Source organism: Apostichopus japonicus, chromosome 3 (genome assembly GCF_037975245.1).
Source record: "Apostichopus japonicus isolate 1M-3 chromosome 3, ASM3797524v1, whole genome shotgun sequence".
NCBI classification, from domain to species: Eukaryota; Metazoa; Echinodermata; class Holothuroidea; order Aspidochirotida; family Stichopodidae; genus Apostichopus; species Apostichopus japonicus.
In genome coordinates this window covers 29,820,207-29,843,612 of record NC_092563.1, presented here as the reverse complement: position 1 = coordinate 29,843,612, position 23,406 = coordinate 29,820,207, and the positions used below count along the sequence as shown (strand labels likewise).

At 37.9% G+C, this 23,406-nt stretch overlaps 1 protein-coding gene across 3 annotated transcripts in view; it reads left to right on the top strand.

Moving 5' to 3' along the window:
• The window catches only part of LOC139965786 (engulfment and cell motility protein 1-like), a 35,133-nt gene extending 16,319 nt beyond the window's left edge, over nucleotides 1-18,814 (top strand). For 2 of the 3 annotated variants that reach the window (XM_071968481.1, XM_071968480.1), the window contains exons 10-21: nucleotides 487-606; nucleotides 1,107-1,214; nucleotides 1,779-1,883; nucleotides 2,208-2,316; nucleotides 3,065-3,201; nucleotides 3,971-4,143; nucleotides 5,799-5,902; nucleotides 7,048-7,074; nucleotides 11,876-11,983; nucleotides 13,547-13,617; nucleotides 15,009-15,074; nucleotides 15,980-18,814. In XM_071968481.1, coding sequence (XP_071824582.1) covers nucleotides 487-606; nucleotides 1,107-1,214; nucleotides 1,779-1,883; nucleotides 2,208-2,316; nucleotides 3,065-3,201; nucleotides 3,971-4,143; nucleotides 5,799-5,902; nucleotides 7,048-7,074; nucleotides 11,876-11,983; nucleotides 13,547-13,617; nucleotides 15,009-15,074; nucleotides 15,980-16,174 — 1,323 coding nt within the window. In that variant the 3' untranslated portion in view covers nucleotides 16,175-18,814. The remainder of the gene's footprint in view (nucleotides 1-486; nucleotides 607-1,106; nucleotides 1,215-1,778; nucleotides 1,884-2,207; nucleotides 2,317-3,064; nucleotides 3,202-3,970; nucleotides 4,144-5,798; nucleotides 5,903-7,047; nucleotides 7,075-11,875; nucleotides 11,984-13,546; nucleotides 13,618-15,008; nucleotides 15,075-15,979) is intronic. The other variant, XM_071968482.1, reaches the window with a different exon arrangement.
• Nucleotides 18,815-23,406: the final 4,592 nt, after the last annotated feature.

Genomic DNA, 23,406 nt, shown 5'->3' with positions numbered 1-23,406 from the left:
GAGTATGTTAAGAAACAGAGTTTTGAATTAAGAGTATGCACATTTTCACCCTATTTACTCTTGTTACATTACTGTTTCATTTACCATTCTACAAAAAGCATTTGAAACTGAAAATCTGTGTAAGACTGGATAAATTTCTGTGAAACATAAACCAGTAATCTCTGTTATAGTATGACACTGTAGAGATGTCCGTTGTTTGTCTACGACGATGGTGCATGAGTGGGCCAGTGAAGTAAAGTGCATATATAGGTAACCTAGGTAATATGGTTCGTGACCTCCATAGGTAAATACAGCACATTACACTATACCTTGTGTTGAACTGCTGTCTTCATAAACATGTTTTGCGATGCAAATGTACTTATTTCATGGGGTGAGGGGGGGGGGGAATGTGGTTACTTGATGAAAATAGTGAACCTAATAGTTAAATGTTGAAATATTTGTGTTGTTAATTAATTGATAATAATTTGTAATTTTTACCCCGAACAGAAAGTGGTACGAGCTGCCTTAATCTCAAATGAAATGGCTCACAACCTCTATGTGTTCCAACAGCTGTACCTTAATTTGTTGCAACATAAGCGGATGATGAAGGTGGACCAAAATGACGAAGTAGGTGTCCATTCCAATGAGGAGAGGTTATATGTAGCTATGATTAATTTAAATGAAAGTAGTGCCTCATTGTTCCATTGCACACATGAAGCATGTACTGTTCAGAGGAAGCAAAGTATGTATCAATTTACTTGTTTTTTAATTCAGCCTATCAATGAGCTGCAGCACCCTTAAATCAACATGTGTAATTTGGAATCCAGGAAAGAACACATCATCAGTTGGTTTTAAATATCCATGGTTGCCACGGAGAAGATTATTCTATATATATATATATATATACATATATATATATATATATATATATATATAGCACTATACATTTCATGGAATCTTTTATATGAAAACAAAGAGCACAGCGAGTAAAATATTGCAGTTGGTTAAATTGGCTAGATTTTTAAGTAAGTTTCAGAAGTTATAGTCAATTCCCAGGACTCTGTTTCACTTTCCAAGTCTATATTAAAATGATATTTTGATATTCTTGCGACATTCCTCAATCACAGCTTCATCAGGAAATGATTCTCAATCTGAGGAAGAACGCTTTTGCAGCCGACGCAGAAAACAAGAGACCAATGATGCACACAGATGATTTCAAGAAGCTGGGATTTACTGTAATTATATCCAAACTTCTGAAATTATCATTGATTAATTGTTGAAGTTCTGTCCGCAACAACCCCCCCCCCCAATTAAAAAAGGAATAGCAAAATAAAATCATTATGGATTGTTTACCATTTTGTTAATATTATTTATTTGTCCTTAAGTAGCTATTGGTGTTGTTGCTCTGTATAGGATTTTACAGTACACAATTTTCATTTGTAGGATTAAATAAATAACAAATGTGATTTGATATTGCATGATTATTTTGTATTATGATAGAACAATTTTCTTCTGAGCAATGTTCTGATATATATATATATATATATATATATATATATATATATATATATATATATCCCTGGCATGTGTTCGAATAAGTTTCTGAAAGAACTACTTCAGCTAAATTTTCTATTCTGTTTAGGTTCTAATAGTTGTTGTAAACAATTTGAGAGGAACATTTGAGTAAACATTTCACTCAGCATTCTCATAATAGAGCAATACAAGGACTCCTTGATTAAACATTATACTCAGCATTCTGATAATAGAGCAATACAAGGACTCCTTGATTAAACCTACAGGACCCGTCAGACCCTGCCAAGGACTTTGAGGCCACACCACCAGGCGTCTTAGGGCTACAGTGTTGGTCCCATCTCTCCAATCAACACACAGAGAATTACACGCAGGTAAGAACATGATGTCACTGTAAAATAATCCAACGACTAAGGCAGTAACTTGACAACAGGTTCCTTCCCCAGGATTTTTCACTACAGGAAAGCAATTTTGCCCTAACAAAGAAAAATACCTCACAAATGAGAAAGTGTCTTTAAAGCCACATTTTGTTATTAATTTACTAGGATTATCACCATTGAAACCACCTTGATTGAAGCTTCTGGATTTAAATAAATGAACAATGGTCTTGAAACCCCTTTTTTCCCATCACCGGTCGAAAACTTATCGATAAAATGGATAAAATTTAATTTCTTTTTCTTTCGCCTTACCTGCTTCAGATGGTCCATGATAATCTTGGTCGAGGCGAAGAGTACCAATGTCCATTTGCCCAGGCATGCATCTCTCTCACCGAAGCCCTCTGCAATATTCTGAACATTGGAGACGAACGTAAGCGATCCACATTTGCTTGCCTAAGTTCCTTTATGACAATGACAAAGACAACAATTTATTTCCAGCTATTGTGTACAGTCCATGAATGTTTAACAAAGTATAAACTAATATTTTGATAAACAATACAATCTAGAGTGACAGGTACAAAGAAGAAGAAAAAAATTCATCATGATAATTTATATACAATAATTAAGCTATACAAATGCATGGAAAAGGAGAAAAAAAGAAGTGCAATGCTTATAGAATGTTTCCCATTTGAATATAATAAATATATACATATACTGGAGAGAAATTGGTGAAAGGAAACAAAACTCTAAAACAAAAATGAAATAATATAAAAAAAAAATATCAAATTTGGTTGAAATTTTCTTCAGTGTAACAGGTTCTTTTAGTGAACAAAAGAACGCACAAACAAAGGGAACACACACTGGAAATTGAACAATTATATTTGTTGACATCAAGAAGTAAACCATAACTAATCATTCTATCACTGGTGTCAGCCCCTAGCTACTGTAAAACTAACCCCACTCCCACCTTACATTATTCCAGCCCCTAGCTACTGCAAAACTAACCCCAATTCCAGTCTATACATGATTCCAGCCCTAGCTTCATTTTACATATAAGACACTACTTATATATTACATCAAACTGTCATAAGGCATCATACACCAGTAGAAATCTTTGCTGAGTATACTATAGAGTATACTATACTATAAGTCCAATATTTGTGTTATATTTTCTCTAGCTGATACTGTGAGCACAAGCTATCATCCAATGTTCTTTGCTATGGAAGACAGTTTTGAGGAATTCTTCTGTCACTGTATCAAACTATTCCACAAGACCTGGAAAGAAATGAAGGCTTGTCATGTTGACTTTCCCAAGGTATGTAAGCTTATTATATCCTCAGCCATACATACATACAGCTTAGCTATATTAGGTATGTAGGCTTATTATGTCTTGTACATAGGCACTGTATAACCTCAGCCGTACATACATACAGCTTAGCTATATAAGGTATGTAAGCTTTTTATGTCCTCAGCCATACATACATACAGCTTAGCTATATTAGGTATGTAGGCTTATTATGTCTTGTACATAGGCACTGTATAACCTCAGCTGTACATACATACAGCTTAGCTATATAAGGTAAGTAAGCTTATTATGTCTTGTACATAGGCATAGTATAACCTCAGCTGTACATACACACAGCTTAGCTATATAAAGTATGTAGGCTTATTATGTCTTGTACTTAGGCACTGTATAACCTCATCCATACATACATACAGCTTAGCTATATAAGGTATGTAAGCTTATTATGTCTTGTACTTAGGCACAGTATAACCTCAGCCATACATACATACAGCTTAGCTATATAAGGTATGTAAGCTCATTATGTCTTGTGCTTAGGCACAGTATAACCTCAGCTGTACATACATACAGCTTAGCTATATAAGGTATGTAAGCTTATTATGTCTTGTACTTAGGCACTCAAAGAAATCATTTTCTCAAACATTAACCTGTCTCTGAAAGGCCTTCCCTGAAGGACCCCCCCCCCTCCTAGGGGCCAAAGAGAGTTACACCTATTGTATTCATATTCAGAAGAAGAAGACAGTTTAACTATGGTTATCACACATTTTGTTTTCGTCAAAAGGTAATGAGCGTGGTAAAAGAACAGATTACGGAGGCCTTGGCTCTCAAGCCAGCATCCATGGATTCTTTTTGGCAGCAAGTTCAGACCCGCTTCGCCTATGCAAACATCAAGGAGCTGAGAAAGTTGAGACGAGTTAGTCTTGATGACAATAACAGCCAAGCTCCATCTGTTTTGTAAGTGTGATGTATGCTTCAACTTGCCATAACTCAACTGCTATGGATTGTTTTTGCAGTCCAGTGGTGAAAGCTGATTTGAGTTAGCTTTGATGAAAATAACCGACATAACTTTATTCACCTGCAGTTACACTTTCACCTGTTCTGAGTGAAGGTAAAGTCGGCCATTAATGAGGGTAGAATTATATTCTAAGCTACAACAACTAGTAAATGTGCTGTGATACAATTTATGCTGTAACCCAGTTTTTTTTTTTATGATTTTTTTTATTGCTCTTGAAAATCATACAATACACAATAAAGGATGAATTCAATAAGTGAAAAGAATAGTCATCTCACAATAATAATAATAATAATAATAATAAACGAAACTCTCACGATTGAAGTCAATGTACCCAAGGGAGCCAATACTTCTCCCATACCAACTCATCCATATTCTTCTGAAAATCATTTTTTGTATCATAAAATAACCTTCAGATATTTCACAGTGCCAATCACTGTGGGAAGAATCTTGATTTTCTTACAACTAAAAATGTAACATTTTATCAAAATGAGCATTGAATTGAGGACACATGAAAAATCGCCCCCAAACAAAACTTCAGAAATATCCAAATGAATTTTAATATCAACATTAATGAAAAGGTTTTCAAAGAAATTCCAAATTCTCTGAACAAAATCACAATGATAAAACAAATGTTCTATTGGTTTGAGATTAAGAAGGCAAAAAGTGCACATATTTGATGCAACAATACCAATCTTTTGCAAATAATAATTTGTCGGGATGATTCTATGAAGAATACGATACTGAAACCAGCGAATGTAATTATCACTACTAGAGTTAAAAGGGACTGTACAATGCAAGGCCCAATCCGCACTAGTAATACTGAACGATTCTGTCCATTTGAGGTAAGATTTACACGGGCGGTATGAAGAATACAGCCAATGATTGTAAACATATTTACAATCAAAACTACCCATATTCCATAGTATATTTATGAAACTATTAACAGGGCCACAAAAAGATACTGAACATTACAGGCATCTTTAATACTTCGCAGCCTGGTTTTTACAGACCGAATAAGGCCATGATATTCCAAAAAATTGGTCTTGATGGGATACTTCTCAATAAAGTGAATCAAAGAAAATGTCCGTTTTCATCAATCAAGTCACCAATGAAAAGTACGCCATGAAGCGCCCAATGACGATAATCAACCGGGAAATCCCCTATCGTCACCAGGGAGATATTCCAAATTGGCAGACTACAGTTTCAGTTAGCTTAAGCCAGTTGAACTAAGGGTGCCCTTATGTAAAAACCTGCCATAGCTTAATGTAATGTAAACCTTAAGTTTATAATAGATCACTACTACTAATCATTATTGATTGGTGTGTGGGTGGATATAAGTGTTACTGTTTTCTTGTATTGTTCTCTTTATTACTTATGGGAGCGCTCTATTAGACAAGCCGTCTGGGTTTTTTGGAGTGCTTCCTTTCACAATTTTCCGTGTTGTTGATATGTTCTGTCACTTAGCTAACTTCTCTGTATTTATGTTGTGAAGAAACAAACAAATGAAATGAAAATGAAATTATAAGCTGTGCTTAATGAAACCAAGTACCCTTGCAAACTCTAAATTTTTAATTTTTTACCCCTTCCATTGTAGAGATCTCAAACAGCAGTTAACAGCAGATGTGATGGAGTTGATAAAACAACAGAGACTTAACTTTATGGTCAAGGGTGGAAAGCTATCTAACAGATCAATGAAAGGTAAGAGAATGATAATATTGTCAAGATAATTCTAACAAGAAGTAAACTCAGAAAGGAAATGGGAGGGGGTGGTGGTGTTTGGAGGTGTAAGGCAGAAGAAACAGAAACAGTTTAAATTGTAGCTGAGTGGCTTATAATTTTAATTTAGGCGCACCTTGTAGCCCTTTGATGTCTACTAATTGAGCTGATAACCTAATTGAGTCATTGTGATGGTCAGATATGCAGATAAAGATCTAACAAACCTGTATTTTATCTATAATAGGGAGGGAGTGAGGGCAGGCTCATAGCCAGGTTAGGCTACAGGGGGGGGGGGGGGGGTGGGGAGTAATGTTAAGAAGAAGGGAAAGGAAGGAACATATGGGATCTCTTGATGGTCCTAAGTTAGATAAATGAAAACTCACATTCACCAATATGAAAGATTCCATGCATTTGTGTGTTTGAGTGTGGTGTTGGCTCTATGGTGAAAAGGATGTGGTTTTTTTTCCAGCAGTGGGTAACCAGAATTTTTCATTTATGGGGATTTACCCACTAACTTGATTTGCCATTTTCAGCAGCCTCATTGGTTGCGAGAGGGACCAGAGCACTCCCTACCTCTCCCACTTTCTCTTGTGGTGTTTTCTGTTTGTCTGTTTGCTTGTCTGTTTGTCCTGTGAATCGACACTCACATTGCTTTTATCTCTGCTTCATTCAGCCAATCAAAACCCAAGTCATGGTAGTGAAGGAATATCAGGGCAATTACCTGTTGCTTACAATATTTAAATGCTGTTTCACTATTCTACATTGATTTTTATGTAAATAAACAACTCAAAACTGATGAGGAACTTTAAAGAGGTTTTTGGCTAGAATAGTTTTTGAACCAGTGACTTCAGATGTACTTTGGCTTTGGACTGTCACCCTTCCCCCCCCCCCCCCTCCTCGCAATCAAAGAGATGGCTTTATAGGAATTGCCAACAACTACATGCTTAATTGGTCACTCGGGTAGAGGGTGTTGAGTTTTGTGTTGTGAGCTTTGTGTTGAGTTTCAAATCCTGGGGTCACTGCTTCAAATCCCGCTCTAGCCACATATTTCTATCTTTGTCTTTACAACTTTTTTGGTTAATTTATGAAGAATGTGAGAAAGTTTTATTGATTGCCTTGTCTCATAGACTCTTCCAGCTTCAAGAAGTCAGGAGGTATTCTATCTTCTTTGTGTTCACTTTGCTGTCACTCCAATTTAACTTTTCTTCTATCAGTTTCAAAACATACTCACACTTCTTACCATGAGTCGTCTGCTTGTCATGAAAAATTTCAGTACAAGTTGTTCCATCTTTTTATCTCACGCATATCCATGATCGACCGAGTTGTGGTGGAGGGCGCATTTCGGTATTGGGCAGTATCACACGCCTTATCTTTCTCACGTAACCAGAAACGTGAGAAAGAGCAGAATATCCAAGTTTTTTAGCCTATTCCCCTTCCAGCCAGCCAACCCCAAGAATTATACCACGCAACTGTCTGAAAGCAGTTTAGAACCACTTTGACTTTCTCTTTCGATTCCTACTTCGAGGATAAATAGCATGAGGTATTTACCACGGCAACTGAGGTCACAGGGTCAACGATCAAATGTACAACTTTTAGTACAAATTTGTTGTTAAAAACTTCTCCATAAATTTGCAGCAGTAAGTCAGAGAAAGATGTCAACCATTTCAATTTCCAACAGTTCATGTCTTTGCAGGAGAAGGAAGAGAGAGGGAAGTGGATGGGGGGGGGAGGGGGGCTCAGAAGAGTGCCGGAGAGAATGGCTCTGAGGAATAGCAGGTCTATTGATCCTGCGTTCCATCAGCCTGTTCTTAAATATGTTGAGTGTTGGGGCTGTTACTACATTCTCTGATATAGTCTCTTCTATATTTTCCAAACACAGTTGAATATAGTTTCCTCCTTTATTTCTAATCGTTCAATTTGTCATCAGCCTTAATTCTCTCCTCAAAGACTTTGCTTTCCATTGCTACTATTTTATTTGTCTCATCATTCTGTGTTGTACTCCTATTAAGCTAATATCCTCTTTGTCGGAGGCAGAAGGATTCTATGCGATGCGATGGTGTGACGCTTGTAAACACCGTAACTCAAAAAGTTCAAGGTGGATTAATTTAATACGTAGTATGTGGATCTGTCTTATTGAGCACAAGAACCATACTCCTTTCTGTCAAGTTCAATGGTCATTTGGGGTAAACAGAGGTCAAAATCTGAAAACTTTGTAAAACTCAAAAACTACATCTTTGTTGAACTTAATACTTGGTATGCAGATCAAGCTTGAACCAGCAAGAACCGTATTGAAATTGGTGGAGATCAAAGGTCATTTGTGGTCAACATTTAGGCCAAATCTGAAAATCTTGTAAAAATGATAACTCAAGTGGTACATCTTTCTTGAACTTCATACTTGTAGGTGGATCCAGCTTGGTGAGTGCCAGAATCCTATTGGAATTGGTAGAGGTCAAAGGTCAACTGAGGTCAACAGTTGTCAAAGTCTGAAAACCTTTAATACATGGTAGCTCAAACTTAAAGTTACAATTAACCTGTGACTTCTCCAATGCTATGATTTTTATAGTTTGGTCAAAATTCAGTTCAGTTTAGTGAGGCAAAGGAGCTCTATAAATCTTCAACAAAACATAAAGTCATCCAGGATATGAAATCTGCTTCAAGTTTGTTGATAATATTTTAACACATTCACTTTAACACAATCAACAGGCCCTTGTCAACTTTAAACCTCTGAGCTTCAAGGTTATCTAAAATTGTGGAAAAATTTGGCTTTAAAGGGGTCAACAGGTTATCTCAAATGGACTCAAAATTGGTCATTTTCTCTATGATTTATACTAGATGACTTTTGCGTGGCATAAGTAGTGAAATATTTCACAGTGTCTAAACAATGTGGGGGGGGGGGGGTAGAGCTCTCATTAATTAATAACAATTATTTAAGGGATGATTGCACAGAGGCAGAGTTGATTTTATTCATACATCTATGTTTCTATATTTCACAATAAGAAGACTGTTCTTTCTGGATATTGAAACGTTTTGGATAAAAAATTTTTATGTAAAATCTTTACCAGTTGATTAAAAGGTTGATGCCCACAAAGGGAGTGCTACAAATAAGAGCTGAAATTATCAGAATTTTTTTCTGGTTCTCACTTAATTCTTGGACAACTTTAACTCCCTTGCTCTACATTAGTGAGTCAGATAGTTATTTGTAATTTTGAGCAAATTGTATGGCAAGGAATTCACAAAGCCAACTGGCTTTCTAGTTTCAATATGGCTTCCAAACCTGTATGCAATAATCCAGGAGTGGCCTTACAAGGGACTTGTACAGGTTCAATACAACTTGCCATCAAAATTGGTAAAGTTCCCTTTGATAATTAATTTGCATTCTTTGTAAAGCGCCTTGAGCAGTGACTTTTGTCTACTGATTTGGGGCTATATAAGTCTCATTTATTATTATTATTATAATGCCAATAACTCTATTGGCTTTCTTTGTCAATTCGGCACACTGCCTACTGAATCTCTTTGATGTATTTCACATACACTCATAAATCCTTTTCCTGTCTGCTGTTCTTTCAAATCCTTTCCTCCCATTTCATATTTGAATTTTGGATTACCATCTCCAAAATGCAATCAATACCGAACATTTCCCAACATTAAATATCGTTCGCCACTTTTTGGTTCATTATCATCAACATGTCTAAATCTTGCTGTAGCTGTTATACTGCCCTCTCTCATTTGTTATTGGGCTTATTACTTGTGTGTCATCTGCGGACTTACGTCTGACTGCACCTATCTGTAAGTCATTCATGTACATTGTGGAACAAACAGGTCCTAATAGTGACCCTTGTACCGCCGAGCGGGTCACCTCCGTCCATCTGGATTCTTTCCCATTCAAACCTACTCGCTGCTTCCAATATCGTAGCCATTCCTCAATCCAGTTCAATATGATATCTATTCTATGTGCCCTGATTTTTGTTAACAGTCTTCTATGAGGTACCGTGTCAAATGCCTTCTGCAGGTCTAAATATATCACGTCTAACCTAGATTTTTTAGGATATATATGGCTGTAATGCTGGCAGTCCCATTATTATTGGCAGTGTTGGCGCACAAGTTTGCACAAACGCTGCGTACATGTTCTTACATGTGACAGCATGGATAGTGTGTAGTGAGGCACTGTACTAACAACAGACGCTGGCAATTCCGTACCTAACTTGTCTCAATGCATGAGAACACAAGAGTGCATGAAGTCATGGCAACGCAGTGAAAATTTGCATAGGCTAGAGCACAATATAATCAACTTGAAATTGCCATGAATTTCTACAAATGGGATTCCAGCAAATTGTGTTTCTTGTGGACCTAAAGTAATTATGATTAGTTGCTAGGATATATTTTTCTTGCATGAAAGAGTAATTAAATTTTTGGATTGGATCATGAAATTTTGGTCACCAAAGGGTGCAGGAACCTGTATAAGGCTACAAATATGGCACCATTTTGTTTGTAGACACCTTTCAAAATCATTTTAATTCAGGTGGACATTCCCTTGTCCTTAGACTTCTCACCAGGACATCAAATAGTGTCCTTCTTTATTACCAACAAAATGTGGTAACACTAGCTTAAAGTAATGAAACAAATTAGACATCTGGCATCACTTCATTATGGAAACTGGATATATGAGATAAAGGGATGGTCCATTAAAAGTTATAAGCAGCAGATTTCAAGCTTTCATTATTTTCTTCTGATAATTTATGGCATGAAAGAAAGAAGCAGAGGAAATTTCCCATTTGGGATATGTCTGTAGAAAATAAGATATGTAATATATCGACCAAATGCAGGGCAGCTGTACTTTGAATTAAAAAAAGAAGCAAAGCTATAAAAGCCGAATGTAGTAAATATACACAAACTAGACAGCAGTAGCTTAAAGAGCAACTCTTTAAAATAAACCAAAAAATAACATAGAAGAGAAAAAAAAAGCAATCGCGCAAGAGCTGAGACTATTCAAGAGCAGCATGACATTGTGCATGTAAGATAAATATGCTCTGAAACTGGATAAAGTCTCGCCTTGTGTTTTAATTTCTCCTATGGGGCAGGGGGGGGGTGTATGTGCTTGTTTATTACACATGTTTGTTGCAGTCACTTACAATGCCACCCAAGTTAGGATTCATAGTTTAGTCTTGCCAGGGTTTGAACCTGGATCACCATATTTAGTGGTCCACCAGAAGAACACCAAGACTTTGTAGTTCCCTCTAATTGGGTGTCATTCAAGTGATGCTGGTAAGTGGTTGGTCAAGGGCTTTTCCTAAAAGTGAAAAATTTGCTATTTTCTGTTCAATTTCTTATGTCCATAATCTGCTGAATCACAGAAAAATCAAGTAAACCTTGATGGTGATGATATATTCCAGTTTGAACTGTGAGCTGTGTTCGATATTTGAATACAGACTTGAAATAGACAAAGGGCAATCATATGTGGCTACTAATCATATGAAGCTAGTTGTTACATTTCAGATAACATGTGCACGATAACCTATTCTTTCCTTTTTTGATCCTCAAAACTTGATTTATAAAAAAAAATTGGGGGGGGGGGCTAAACTTATCACCATTTTCTGATCATAGATTCATGAACATTAAATATATTATAGGTCTGTCTAGAGGTCTTATAATGCAAACAGTAGCTTGTGGTTGCTGCAAGGAACTTTTTTGTATAATGATAACCTCACAGCTGTCAATACGTTATACTTAAATATAACTGAAAGAAAACAGAGCGCCTGCATTCTACAGGGTTTGACATGGCTAACAGTGTTGATCGTTTATGTCAGCTATTTTCCAAGTTTGCTATTTTCCCTGCAAAGATTTTACCGAGCGATTGGCATGAGTTAACTTATAGACTTGTCCTACTGCAGTTTGAAATGGTCAGTATTATGCATAAATTTAAAACCTAACGTTCACATTTACTTACTAAATCCTCAGGTAAGCCAACACAATACTTCCAGCTTTCGAGAAATCACAAGGTTCTGCATTACGGTGACTATAGGGATAGCACCAGCATTCCATCGATTGAGACCCTGAAGGAAAAGAGTAAGCATACATATTCATGAATAATTTATAAGACTTGTGGAAAGTCAAGTCATAGTCTATTTGTTATTTATGATGGTACAATGCATATTCATGAATGAATAATTAATTAGTCAGATTTGTAGCAAGTCAAGTCATACATATTCCCTTTGTTGCTTATATGATGATGCAATGTATATCCATTAATATATAAAACCCTCCCACACTCCATAAATGTATTTGCCATTAGTGTAATTGCTGAAAATACTGTACAAAAGCATTAATATGCTGCAAATAACAATAGGCATCATATATTTAACTGATCACAAAGGAGTTGCAAAGTTCCAGCCGTTAACTGCGATCATGTGTAGTATCATGTGTAGTCATGTAGTATATGATACATAGTAATATAAGTATCATGTGTAGTTATGTTCTATATGTTACATAGTAATATAAGTATCATGTGTAGTAATGTAGTATATAGATACATAGTAAAAGTATCATGTGTAGTAATGTTGTATATGATACATAGTAAAAGTATCATGTGTAGTAATATAGTATAGCCTATAGTATGATACATAGTAAAAGTATCATGTGTAGTAATATAGTATATGATACATAGTAATATAAGTATCATGTGTAGTCATGTAGTATATGATACATAGTAAAAGTATCATGTGTAGTAATGTTGTATATGATACATAGTAAAAGTATCATGTGTAGTAATATAGTATAGCCTATAGTATGATACATAGTAAAAGTATCATGTGTAGTAATGTAGTATATGATACATAGTATTATAAGTATCATGTGTAGTAATGTAGTATATGGATACATAGTAAAAGTATCATGTGTAGTAATGTTGTATATGATACATAGTAAAAGTATCATGTGTAGTTATGTTGTATATGATACATAGTAATATAAGTATCATGTGTAGTAATGTAGTATATAGATACATAGTAAAAGTATCATGTGTAGTAATGTTGTATATGATACATAGTAAAAGTATCATGTGTAGTAATATAGTATAGCCTAAAGTATGTTACATAGTAAAAGTATAATGTGTAATCATGTCGTATATTATACATAGTAATATAAGTATCATGTTTAGTAATGTAGTATGATACATAGTAAATGTATGTGTTGTAATGTAGTATATAATACATAGTAAAAGAACCATATGTAGTCTCATGTGTAGTATCTATTCCTGTTGAAGGGTCACCTGATACCTCCCTAGATGTATTAACGCTGTCATGATCACAGTTAGTCTCGGTGTAAGAAGACTGGAGATTAGAGCAAATCACGTTATTCGGTTGTATTAATATTTAGTGTTTATTTTTACATTAATACTTGAACACAAAATGTTGTTAGTGATCTGTATTACTCTCAAAACAAATGATGTTTGACAACTATGTGAAGCAATAAAACCAAACTTCCAGTCATGACAAACAATATTTACAAGATTGAAAAAGAAATGAAGAAAAGAATATTCCTAAAATTTCGACACCTTAGTCTTTGTAGGATGTCCTTCAACTTTGATACTCCTCATGTGCTTACTACTTGTGATTGTTACTTTGGTTACAGTTCAGGTGATAGATATTGCAGAGGTAGCTGCTGGCAAATACCAAACAACAGGAAATAGACCACATCACAAGGTTAGTAAAGAATTGAAGAAAGGTGACTACTGTTTACTAGGTGACAGAGGAGTAGTTAAGCATTGGGTGGAAGAGGGGGACTGAAAGGTTGGTGAGGTAGGAGGGCAGGTAGGTTGGGAATAAGAGGGGGTGACTACTGTTTACTAGGTGACAGAGGAGTAATTAAGCATTGGGTGGAAGAGGGGGACTGAAAGGTAGGTGAGATAGGAGGGCAGGTAGGTTGGGAATAAGAGGGGGGGGGGGTGACTACTGTTTACTAGGTGACAGATGAGTAATTAAGCATTGGGTGGAAGAGGGGGACTGAAAGGTAGGTGAGGTAGGAGGGCAGGTAGGTTGGGAATAAGAGGGGGGGGGGGGTGACTACTGTTTACTAGGTGACAGATGAGTAATTAAGCATTGGGTGGAAGAGGGGGACTGAAAGGTAGGAGGGCAGGTAGGTTGGGAATAAGAGGGGGGGTGACTACTGTTTACTAGGTGACAGATGAGTAATTAAGCATTGGGTGGAAGAAGGGGACTGAAAGGTAGGTGAGGTAGGAGGGCAGGTAGGTTGGGAATAAGAGGGGGGGGGTGACTACTGTTTCTAGGTGACAGAGGAGTAATAAGCATTGGGTGGAAGAGGGGGACTGAAGGTAGGTGAGGTAGGAGGGCAGGTAGGTTGAGAATAAGAGGGGGTGACTACTGTTTATTAGGTGACAGAGGAGTAATTAAGCATTGGGTGGAAGAGGGGGACTGAAAGGTAGGTGAGGTAGGAGGGCAGGTAGGTTGGGAATAAGAGGGGGTGGGTACAGAAGGAGGCAGGGGAGTGATTGTAGAGAATTGGGCAATGCAATGTGTGCGAAATTTACTTGTAACTAAAGAGCTTCTTGCATGAAGAGCACATGGCGTTAAACATGAAGTTTTCAGTGAATCTGTGAATTCCTTTAATGTTGCTTGGAACTTCAGCAAACCTCCGAAATCAGGTTAATGAAAGTCAAAAACTATACCATCTGGTTTTGTGCAGAGGCTACAATCTACCCTGGGTGACTGCAAAGTTCTCTTCATAAATGAAGCAAGTAGACCCCTCCCCCCACCCTGCTGCACATTGTAACAGTGGTGTAGATGTTCAATGTATGTGTCCAGCGAATTTAAGTCATTCTCTCAACCACAGACTTCCCAATGCAGTCCATTGTGGGTAACAAAACTTAAAAGTTTATCCCATCAATGTAAATATTAATAATTTGTATTATTTGTTTTGGAGATTGTAAGGGGGTCATGGAGTATTCTTTACATAAGATGGTTGTTTGCAACAAAGTTATTAAGATATCACATCATTTCAGAGCCAAACCATATATAAATGACATGTCATAATTTCTAGCTGATGTTGACATGTAATCATTTTTGTTCTTCTGCAGCATTTATTTACAATTTCCATGATCAACAATACAAAGATCGAGCTAAGTTCAGAAACTTTTGAAGGTGTAAGTAGAATCTTTTGAATACTTTACTAACGTAATCACAAATATTCATTCATTTATATATATGAAGTCTGTCGGCTGCCAATTATTAGCATTTTAAATACAATGATTTCAATGTATTTCCAAGTTGTAGTAATGATTGTGATGCTTTTAGCATCCAAGTTGCCTGGCAACACATCCTTCAAACCAATTGATCTCTCAACCATGTGACTGACCTTCGGTAAATTATGCCTTCCTAATGCTGTGACATGTGCATTAAAGTCATGCACAGTTTATATCCCACCAAATGGATTATTGTGGCATATACAATTACAATAAGCACAGGATTACTGGTTTGTATTGTTTGCAAGTAAATTTCAAAGTACTGGAATACTATAGGGTCTCATGTTGATAATGAAGAGCCCTCAAGGCAAACACAAAGAAGAGAGAACAACAACCTATTGTATTAGTAGTACAAAACTGAGCAACTAATGAGTGACATTATTTCCGCTGATGAGATTTTTTTAGCACCGAAAATGGTTTCCATTTTCGGGATAATTCAGGAATATCGAATAGATAAAAAAGGCACTACTATTTTGCATCACACAAACTAATTTTGTTGATGAAAATTTACTTCATGATTAACAGTTTAAAGGTTTAAATACATTTGTGCATAATAATGTTGTTGACTATGATTGCATTGGTGGAATTGTGGTGATTAAAGACATGATGATAATTGTGATGATGGTGAAGATGATGGCAGTGATGCCACTTATTAAAAACTGGTTCATTCTATACTTTTGAGAATAATAAGATGTGTCAGGTTTGGAAGAAAGTTACTACTCCATCTTCAAATCTAATCAAATTTATATACCTTATTAAATCCTCTCACTGTGTTTCAAATTGTAAGTGACTTGATTTTGTTTCAGATGGAGATGTGGATTGATGGTTTTGACATTCTCTTAGGGAGAGAAATGAGCAGCAATAAAGCCAAGTCAGATCTGGAATATCTATTAGGAATAGAGGTCAGCATACACCTATTGGACACTGCTAACCTTGTCATTCCTCACATCGCTCCTGTTGTACCAGAACCACCAGAAGACTTCAACTTTTGTACTGACTGAAAAGTCAGACCCATCGATAGGATGAGAAAATATGTAGATGAAATATAGAGGACAACCAGGGCTTGTCAGCAAAACAATGTATAGTAGGCAAGGATTAGGACCAATTAAGCATTGGGTGGAGAAGGGGGACTGAGAGGAGGGCATGGGGGTAAGTAGGGATTAAGTGGGGGGGGGGAGGGACTGGACAGGAGGCAGGGAAGCAAGGGTATGGGAAATTGGGCAAAACAGGTGTGTGCGTGTGGGGAATTGGGCAATACAAGTGTGTGTGTGTGGGGAATTGGGCAATACAAGTGTGTGTGTGTGGGGAATTGGGCAACACAAGTGTGTGTGGGGGTATGGGGAATTGGGTAACACAAGTGTGTGTGTGGGTAGGCGGTATTGGGCAGCATAAGTGTGTGTGTGTAATTTACTTGTGGCTAAAGGGTGTCCTGCTTTTAGAGTACATGCCAAGGAAAACATGGAAGTATTTGTTATCCTAAATGTATATAGTTTAACATGCATAAAATAGCTATGTTTTGCTATTGAAACAGCCACATTCCAGTTTAGGATGGGGTAGGGAAAGGAAGACCCATGCTGGCTGGCATCCTTGCTGAGGCCACAGTCATGCCAGGGCTCAATCAAAATCCATGTTTGACTGAGAAACGAAAATTTCACTGTCTATGCAACAATGAGTAGGTGTAGAACTAATTACATTAACAATACACATACAGTTTTACTATATAGGTCCTATAGGTGCACATAGAGTCTACATGTAAATAGTTACAGAACTGTTAATTCCTTTTTCTTTTAATTGGCTAGATCATCTGGGTTTTATTTGGGCATTCTATTCCACTGGGTTTGAAATGCAATACATGTTGTTGATTTTCATGCTGGCCCAAGAAGTAGTCACTGGAATGGTTTATATATGTGTTACTAGTTACTGAAGGATGTTGCATGGACAGAATTAATATTTCCATTTTGCCTGATCTCAAGTAGGAGACAGTTATCACTTGATGCGTATGTAAAGCAGGAAGACTGTATACTGCTAATTAACCATACTTCAGCTGTACGTTTAGGGATAGCATTTATACTCTAAACTTGTAAAATATATCAAGCTTTCTAAAGGTTGTATAAAAGCAGGTGACAACTTAAGTTGTTCCCTGGAGTTCACACATTAGTTACATCATTAAGTCATTCCCTTTTGGTGTAGGTCAAGTTTCCAACAAATCATGATCCAATTTGACAAAATGCAATCAGCTTTTTTTTTACTTTCTTTTTTACAAACAAGCATTTTCCTTGCTTAGAAAAGTAACACAAGCCTCACAAATTCCAAATATTCCATGTGTTGATGAACCAAATGTATTAACTGTAATATAATATTAAATTTAATTTTAGAAATTTACAATCTCAGCCTTCTGCTCTACAGCCTTCCTAATTCCATCTTTTGAAATGTGAGCAATGTTTAAATTTGGTAGAATCGTATCTTGCAGAATGATGCATCCATTCCAAATATTTTTTTTCTTCAAAATATACAGAATTTTCCTTAATGGTAACATTTTGTACATGTTTCTATGTTTTACGTTTCTATGTTTTACATGACTATGCAGCCCCGATTCTTTGAAAAACATGCTAGCCTTTTAATAACTGGGGTGGAAGATGTACACATTACTTTATCTCTGTCCAAATTAATATATGACAGGTTGATGTTAAGTGCGGGCAACTAGTAATACAAGTAAAAAGTAAATGTTCACAGAACAGTTGCCATGACAACTTCAATCTGGGTGGATTTAAATAAGATTCAAACATGGCAAATCTTAATCTGCAGTATTTTGCAAAATATTAACTACAGCTGTTTTTTGTTGAAAGTGGGGGGAATTCTGATAAGGTTATTGATAAAAGCTGCACCTCAATGGCCCGACTCTAAGATGGAACTAAGAGAGACATTAAACAGTGTATTAAAATCATTCCAACAGTCATAGCAAAGAGAAAGATGTTATGATACTCAAAATGTTCTTTCAAGTAAAGCTGCATATTTATTTTCCTCACTAAACATAATTTTGCATGCAATAGCTACTCTCTTTCAGCATTATGCATAAATACTCAGTGAAAATATTAATCTTACCAGAATACTTTTCATTTGAATTTAAAGGCATCTTTGTACATATGTAACTGCAACTCTACAGTATGATCATTTAGGATTAAGTAAGCCGCATAGCAACCATGGCGGAATAGAAGACTATTCTTACTCACTTAGTTGGTTTGAAGTAAAATACCAATTTGTCAATAACAAAGTCCCTTCAGAAGGAGGTGTGATATAGGGGATGGGGGGGGGGGGGGAGTGGAGTGCATGGTTTAAGATTTAAAGCTGGGATTGACTGCAAGTATGGAGTTTTCATTTTATTTTCTGCAAGAAATTTTTATAAATATATAGTTTGCTCTTTAAGATGTATTTTTGTGTTACAAATTTTTACATTAATTTCATAAACATTGTTATAAGAAACTGTATGTCATTTTGACTGTTTATATAGAGAAAAGGTTATTTTATGGCTGCAACTGGAATTTATTATGTTGTACACACTCAGATTCAAAATGTAAGAATTATGTCATCACAGCATTTACGTTAAAAATAAATATTTTAACATCAGAACAGCGCTGACACAATGTCTTAATTTGTGAATTTTTATATGGTTTGTGTATTTCATCTCCATCCTGTATGGAACCAATGCAATGACATTCCCTACAGTTGAAGAGAAACTCACATGCCCTGGATCACCTCATAATAGACTGAAATAGACTGGGCTGTATGGTGAGGGCTATACCGGGCTGTAGGGTGAGGGCTATACAGGGCTGTAGGGTGAGGGCTGTACCGGGCTGTAGGGTGAGGGCTGTACCGGGCTGTAGGGTGAGGGTTATACGGTGAAGGCTATACCGGGCTGTAGGGTGAGGGCTATACCGGGCTTGAGGGTGAGGGCTATACTGGGCTTGAGGGTGAGACCGGGCTGTAGGGTGAGGGCTGTAGGGTGAGGGCTATACCGGGCTGTAGGGTGAGGGCTATATCGGGCTGTAGGGTAAGGGTTATACCGGGCTGTAGGATGAGGGCTATACCGGGCTGTAGGATGAGGGCTTTACCGGGCTGTAGGGTGAGGGCTATTCCAGACAGCAAGATGAGGGCTATACTGGGCTGTAGGGTGAGGGCTCTACCTGGCTGTAGGGTGAGGGCTATACCAGGCTTGAGGGTGAGGGCTATACCGGGCTGTAGGGTGAGGGCTATACCGGGCTTGAGGGTGAGGGCTATACCGGGCTTGAGGGTGAGGGCTATACCAGGTTTGAGGGTGAGAACGGGCTGTATGGTGAGGGCTATACTGGGCTGTAGGGTGAGGGCTATACCGGGCTGTAGGGTGAGGGCTATATCGGGCTGTAGGGTGAGGGCTATACCGGGCTGTAGGATGAGGGCTTTACCGGGCTGTAGGGTGAGGGCTATACCAGACAGCAAGATGAGGGCTATACTGGGCTGTAGGGTGAGGGCTATACCAGACAGCAAGAGGAGGGCTATACTGGGCTGTAAGATGAGGGCTTTACTGGGCTGTAGGGTGAGGGCTATATCGGGCTGTACGGTGAGGGCCATACCGGGCTGTAGGGTGAGGGCTATACCGGGTTTGAGGGTGAGAACGGGCTGTATGGTGAGGGCTATACCGGGCTGTAGGGTGAGGGCTATACCGGGCTGTAGGGTGAGGGCTATAACAGGCTGTAGGGTGAGGGCTATACCGGGCTGTAGGGTGAGGGCTATACCGGGCTGTAGGGTGAGGGCTATAACAGGCTGTATGGTGAGGGCTATACCGGGCTGTAGGGTGAGGGCTATACCGGGCTGTAGGGTGAGGGCTATAACAGGCTGTAGGGTAAGGGCTATATCGGGCTGTAGGGTGAGGGCTATATCGGGCTGTAGGGTGAGGGCTATACCGGGCTGTAGAATGAGGGCTTTACCGGGCTGTAGGGTGAGGGCTATACCAGACAGCAAGATGAGGGCTATACTGGGCTGTAGGGTGAGGGCTATACCTGGCTGTAGGGTGAGGGCTATAGGGTGAAGGCTATACCAGGCTTGAGGGTGAGGGCTATACCGGGCTGTAGGGTGAGGGCTATACCGGGCTTGAGGGTGAGGGCTATACCGGGCTTGAGGGTGAGGGCTATACCAGGTTTGAGGGTGAGAACGGGCTGTATGGTGAGGGCTATACTGGGCTGTAGGGTGAGGGCTATACCGGGCTGTAGGGTGAGGGCTATATCGGGCTGTAGGGTGAGGGCTATACCGGGCTGTAGGATGAGGGCTTTACCGGGCTGTAGGGTGAGGGCTATACCAGACAGCAAGATGAGGGCTATACTGGGCTGTAGGGTGAGGGCTATACCAGACAGCAAGAGGAGGGCTATACTGGGCTGTAAGATGAGGGCTTTACTGGGCTGTAGGGTGAGGGCTATATCGGGCTGTACGGTGAGGGCCATACCGGGCTGTAGGGTGAGGGCTATACTGGGCAGTAAGCATAGAATAAATTTCCTTGTGGTTAACTGGTGAAGGGTAATATGTAAGAACTGCTCTATTGATTTTGTTGAGGAACTTGTTCCAAAACTTCATTGGAGCTATTTGGACTTGTTTGTTCCTAGAACTTCCTGCTACCCCTGGCAGGGTTCATTGACATTATAACAAGGGTCTGATAGTGTTAGGATAATTGTTTGCTCAAAGTTGTGTCAACTATTATGGGTACCGGCTGCTTGAACAAAAAAAAGTGTCAGACAGATGCGCCTCCTAATTGAAAGAGATAAGTAACCCCATCTCATTGTCATACAACTGTAATCATGCGGCTTTACATTGATACTTGATAGCCTGGCTTTATTAAAAATAAAAAGTCTCATTTATTTGAAATTGTTGTAGACAAAACTAAATGAAAAAGCAACTAATAATAAGAAGCGATTGCAACTTTATTTTATTTACAAATTGGAAAATATTTAAAGAAATAAAATAATTTGATCTTAGAGGACAACAAGTGATTGCACCAATTCGAAGACAGGGCATGCATGCATGTTTCAAGTATACCAGACAGGTGGTTGAACTTCACACAGGGGGGTAGGAAGCTTCCAAAAATGGGGGGCACAACATCAGAGGGGCACTTTCTCATTCCACAACCACCACTTGATATGCTATAAACCGATACACACCGGCCATATCACTTAAATATAGATGATGTGTTAGTATGCTATCAATACTATTATGGTGCATGTGAATAATTCAAATAAAATATTAAAATTAACAAAGGCTTAAGATATCCAAAAGATAGTCCTTCATCAAAGAGGTACATTTTATTTGCCATTTGCGAAAAAGTGGGGGGGGGGGGCACATGCCCCCGGCTCCTACCCCCTGACTTCACATATAAAAGCACTAATGAAAATATAGATAGAAATATGTCTTCTGGTTGAAAGGCTTTATAAATGAAAGAGCAACACATGTCAGTATTTGAAGGGTGGGGAAGAGGATGTAGTGCATTTTATCCAATAGGATAAAGAAATGATGTGAGAAAGTGACTGGGGGGGGGGGCGAATAAATTTCCAATTAGCCAAGATGATATATCACTTACTTAAGATTGGCCTCCATGTCTACAAAGTATTCATAGAGTCTCCAGAACAACCTTTTTTCAGAATGTAAATAATTTGGGTACAATTTGTCTGTTCAACTTAAACTTAACTTTCCATTATGACTTCCCACAATAAAAGACATCTTGTAAAATTCCTTGTGTCAAACCAACAGACTCGATCCATTAGAAGATGTTACCATACAATTAAATAACAATTTTATTCCCTGATTTAAAATAAATTGTTCCTAAATTTGTAATTGATGTTTTCATCTTTTGTGATACTTCAAAAAATGTTATCCATAATATTCCACTTTTGACAGAAAGTACTTTTCTCAATGTTTTTATGCCCTGAACATTTTGCTGAGTCTATCACAGTTGAGGAGACTTGTATTAGACCTTACTTCATTTTATTCATTTGTTATTTCATAAAAAAACATGATCTGTGGGTGGCTGTAAACTTGAAATTATTAATTATTCTACAGTTTACATGACTATTTTTTTGTCATATTTTTTCGGCAATAATGAGCTTTCTGGTCACATTATCTGTAAAGTGGCCTCTTCCACATTGTAAGTCATTCTGAGCACAAAGCACTAGTTTGTTGGAAAGTATAATTTTCAACAAACATCAAACATTACTATTATACAGGATCTTGTCCTGCCAAGGCTGTGACTCATTACAAAATCTGGAAACTTGTCACAAGGTATCCTCTGATGATGATGTGGTCATAGCAAAGACTCCGCAGAAAAACTCAGCAACTTGGAACATCTGAACCTAGAGAATCTCCAAGTCTATGATGTGGTCATATTAAAGACTCCGTAAGACCATCTGCACCTAGAAAATCTCCAAGTCTATGATGTGGTCATATTAAAGACTCCGTAAGACCATCTGCACCTAGAAAATCTCCAAGTCTATGATGTGGTCATATTAAAGACTCCGCAAGACCATCTGCACCTAGAAAATCTCCAAGTCTATGATGTGGTCATATTAAAGACTCTGCAAGACCATCGGCATGGTAAACCTATGATATTAGGTTTAAACACTAATAGCAGCTGAACATGCCACTAGCAGCATGGAATGGTAATTAACAGGCAAAGTACTTGCACAGTCTATTACCAATATAGTACAAAATAGTATAAGCAGTAGCATGCACATGATTTTAAAGGTGGGGAGATGGAATGGGGGAGGGGAACAAATTCTAAATTTAGGGGACATCTATCTTTATGGAATGACCAGTGGTCCCCAACTGACTGAGGTGGGGGAGCTACCTTTATGGATGACCAGTGGTAGGAGCATTTGAGAAAGTAGTGTGGTCCTGGGGTGTATGAAGCGATCACCTCCCTGCAAAATGGGGTACTCGGGGTCATATTTATTTAGACTATAAATTAGGTCAAGAATCAGGTATAATCGCAAGGGATATGCTAATAAATACTCTTGAATTGTCAAAAATCCTTGGACTGAAATTTTTCCCTCCAGGCCAAGGTGAGGTGGCTGTATGGACCGCCAATGTGCACCCCACCAAGTATAAGAAAATGATATACCAAATAAAACCGATATTATGGTGAAATATTAAATTGCATAACGTTCAATGGAAAACCAAAGGCTGTGGTCATATACCAGCTAACCACCATAAACCAAAC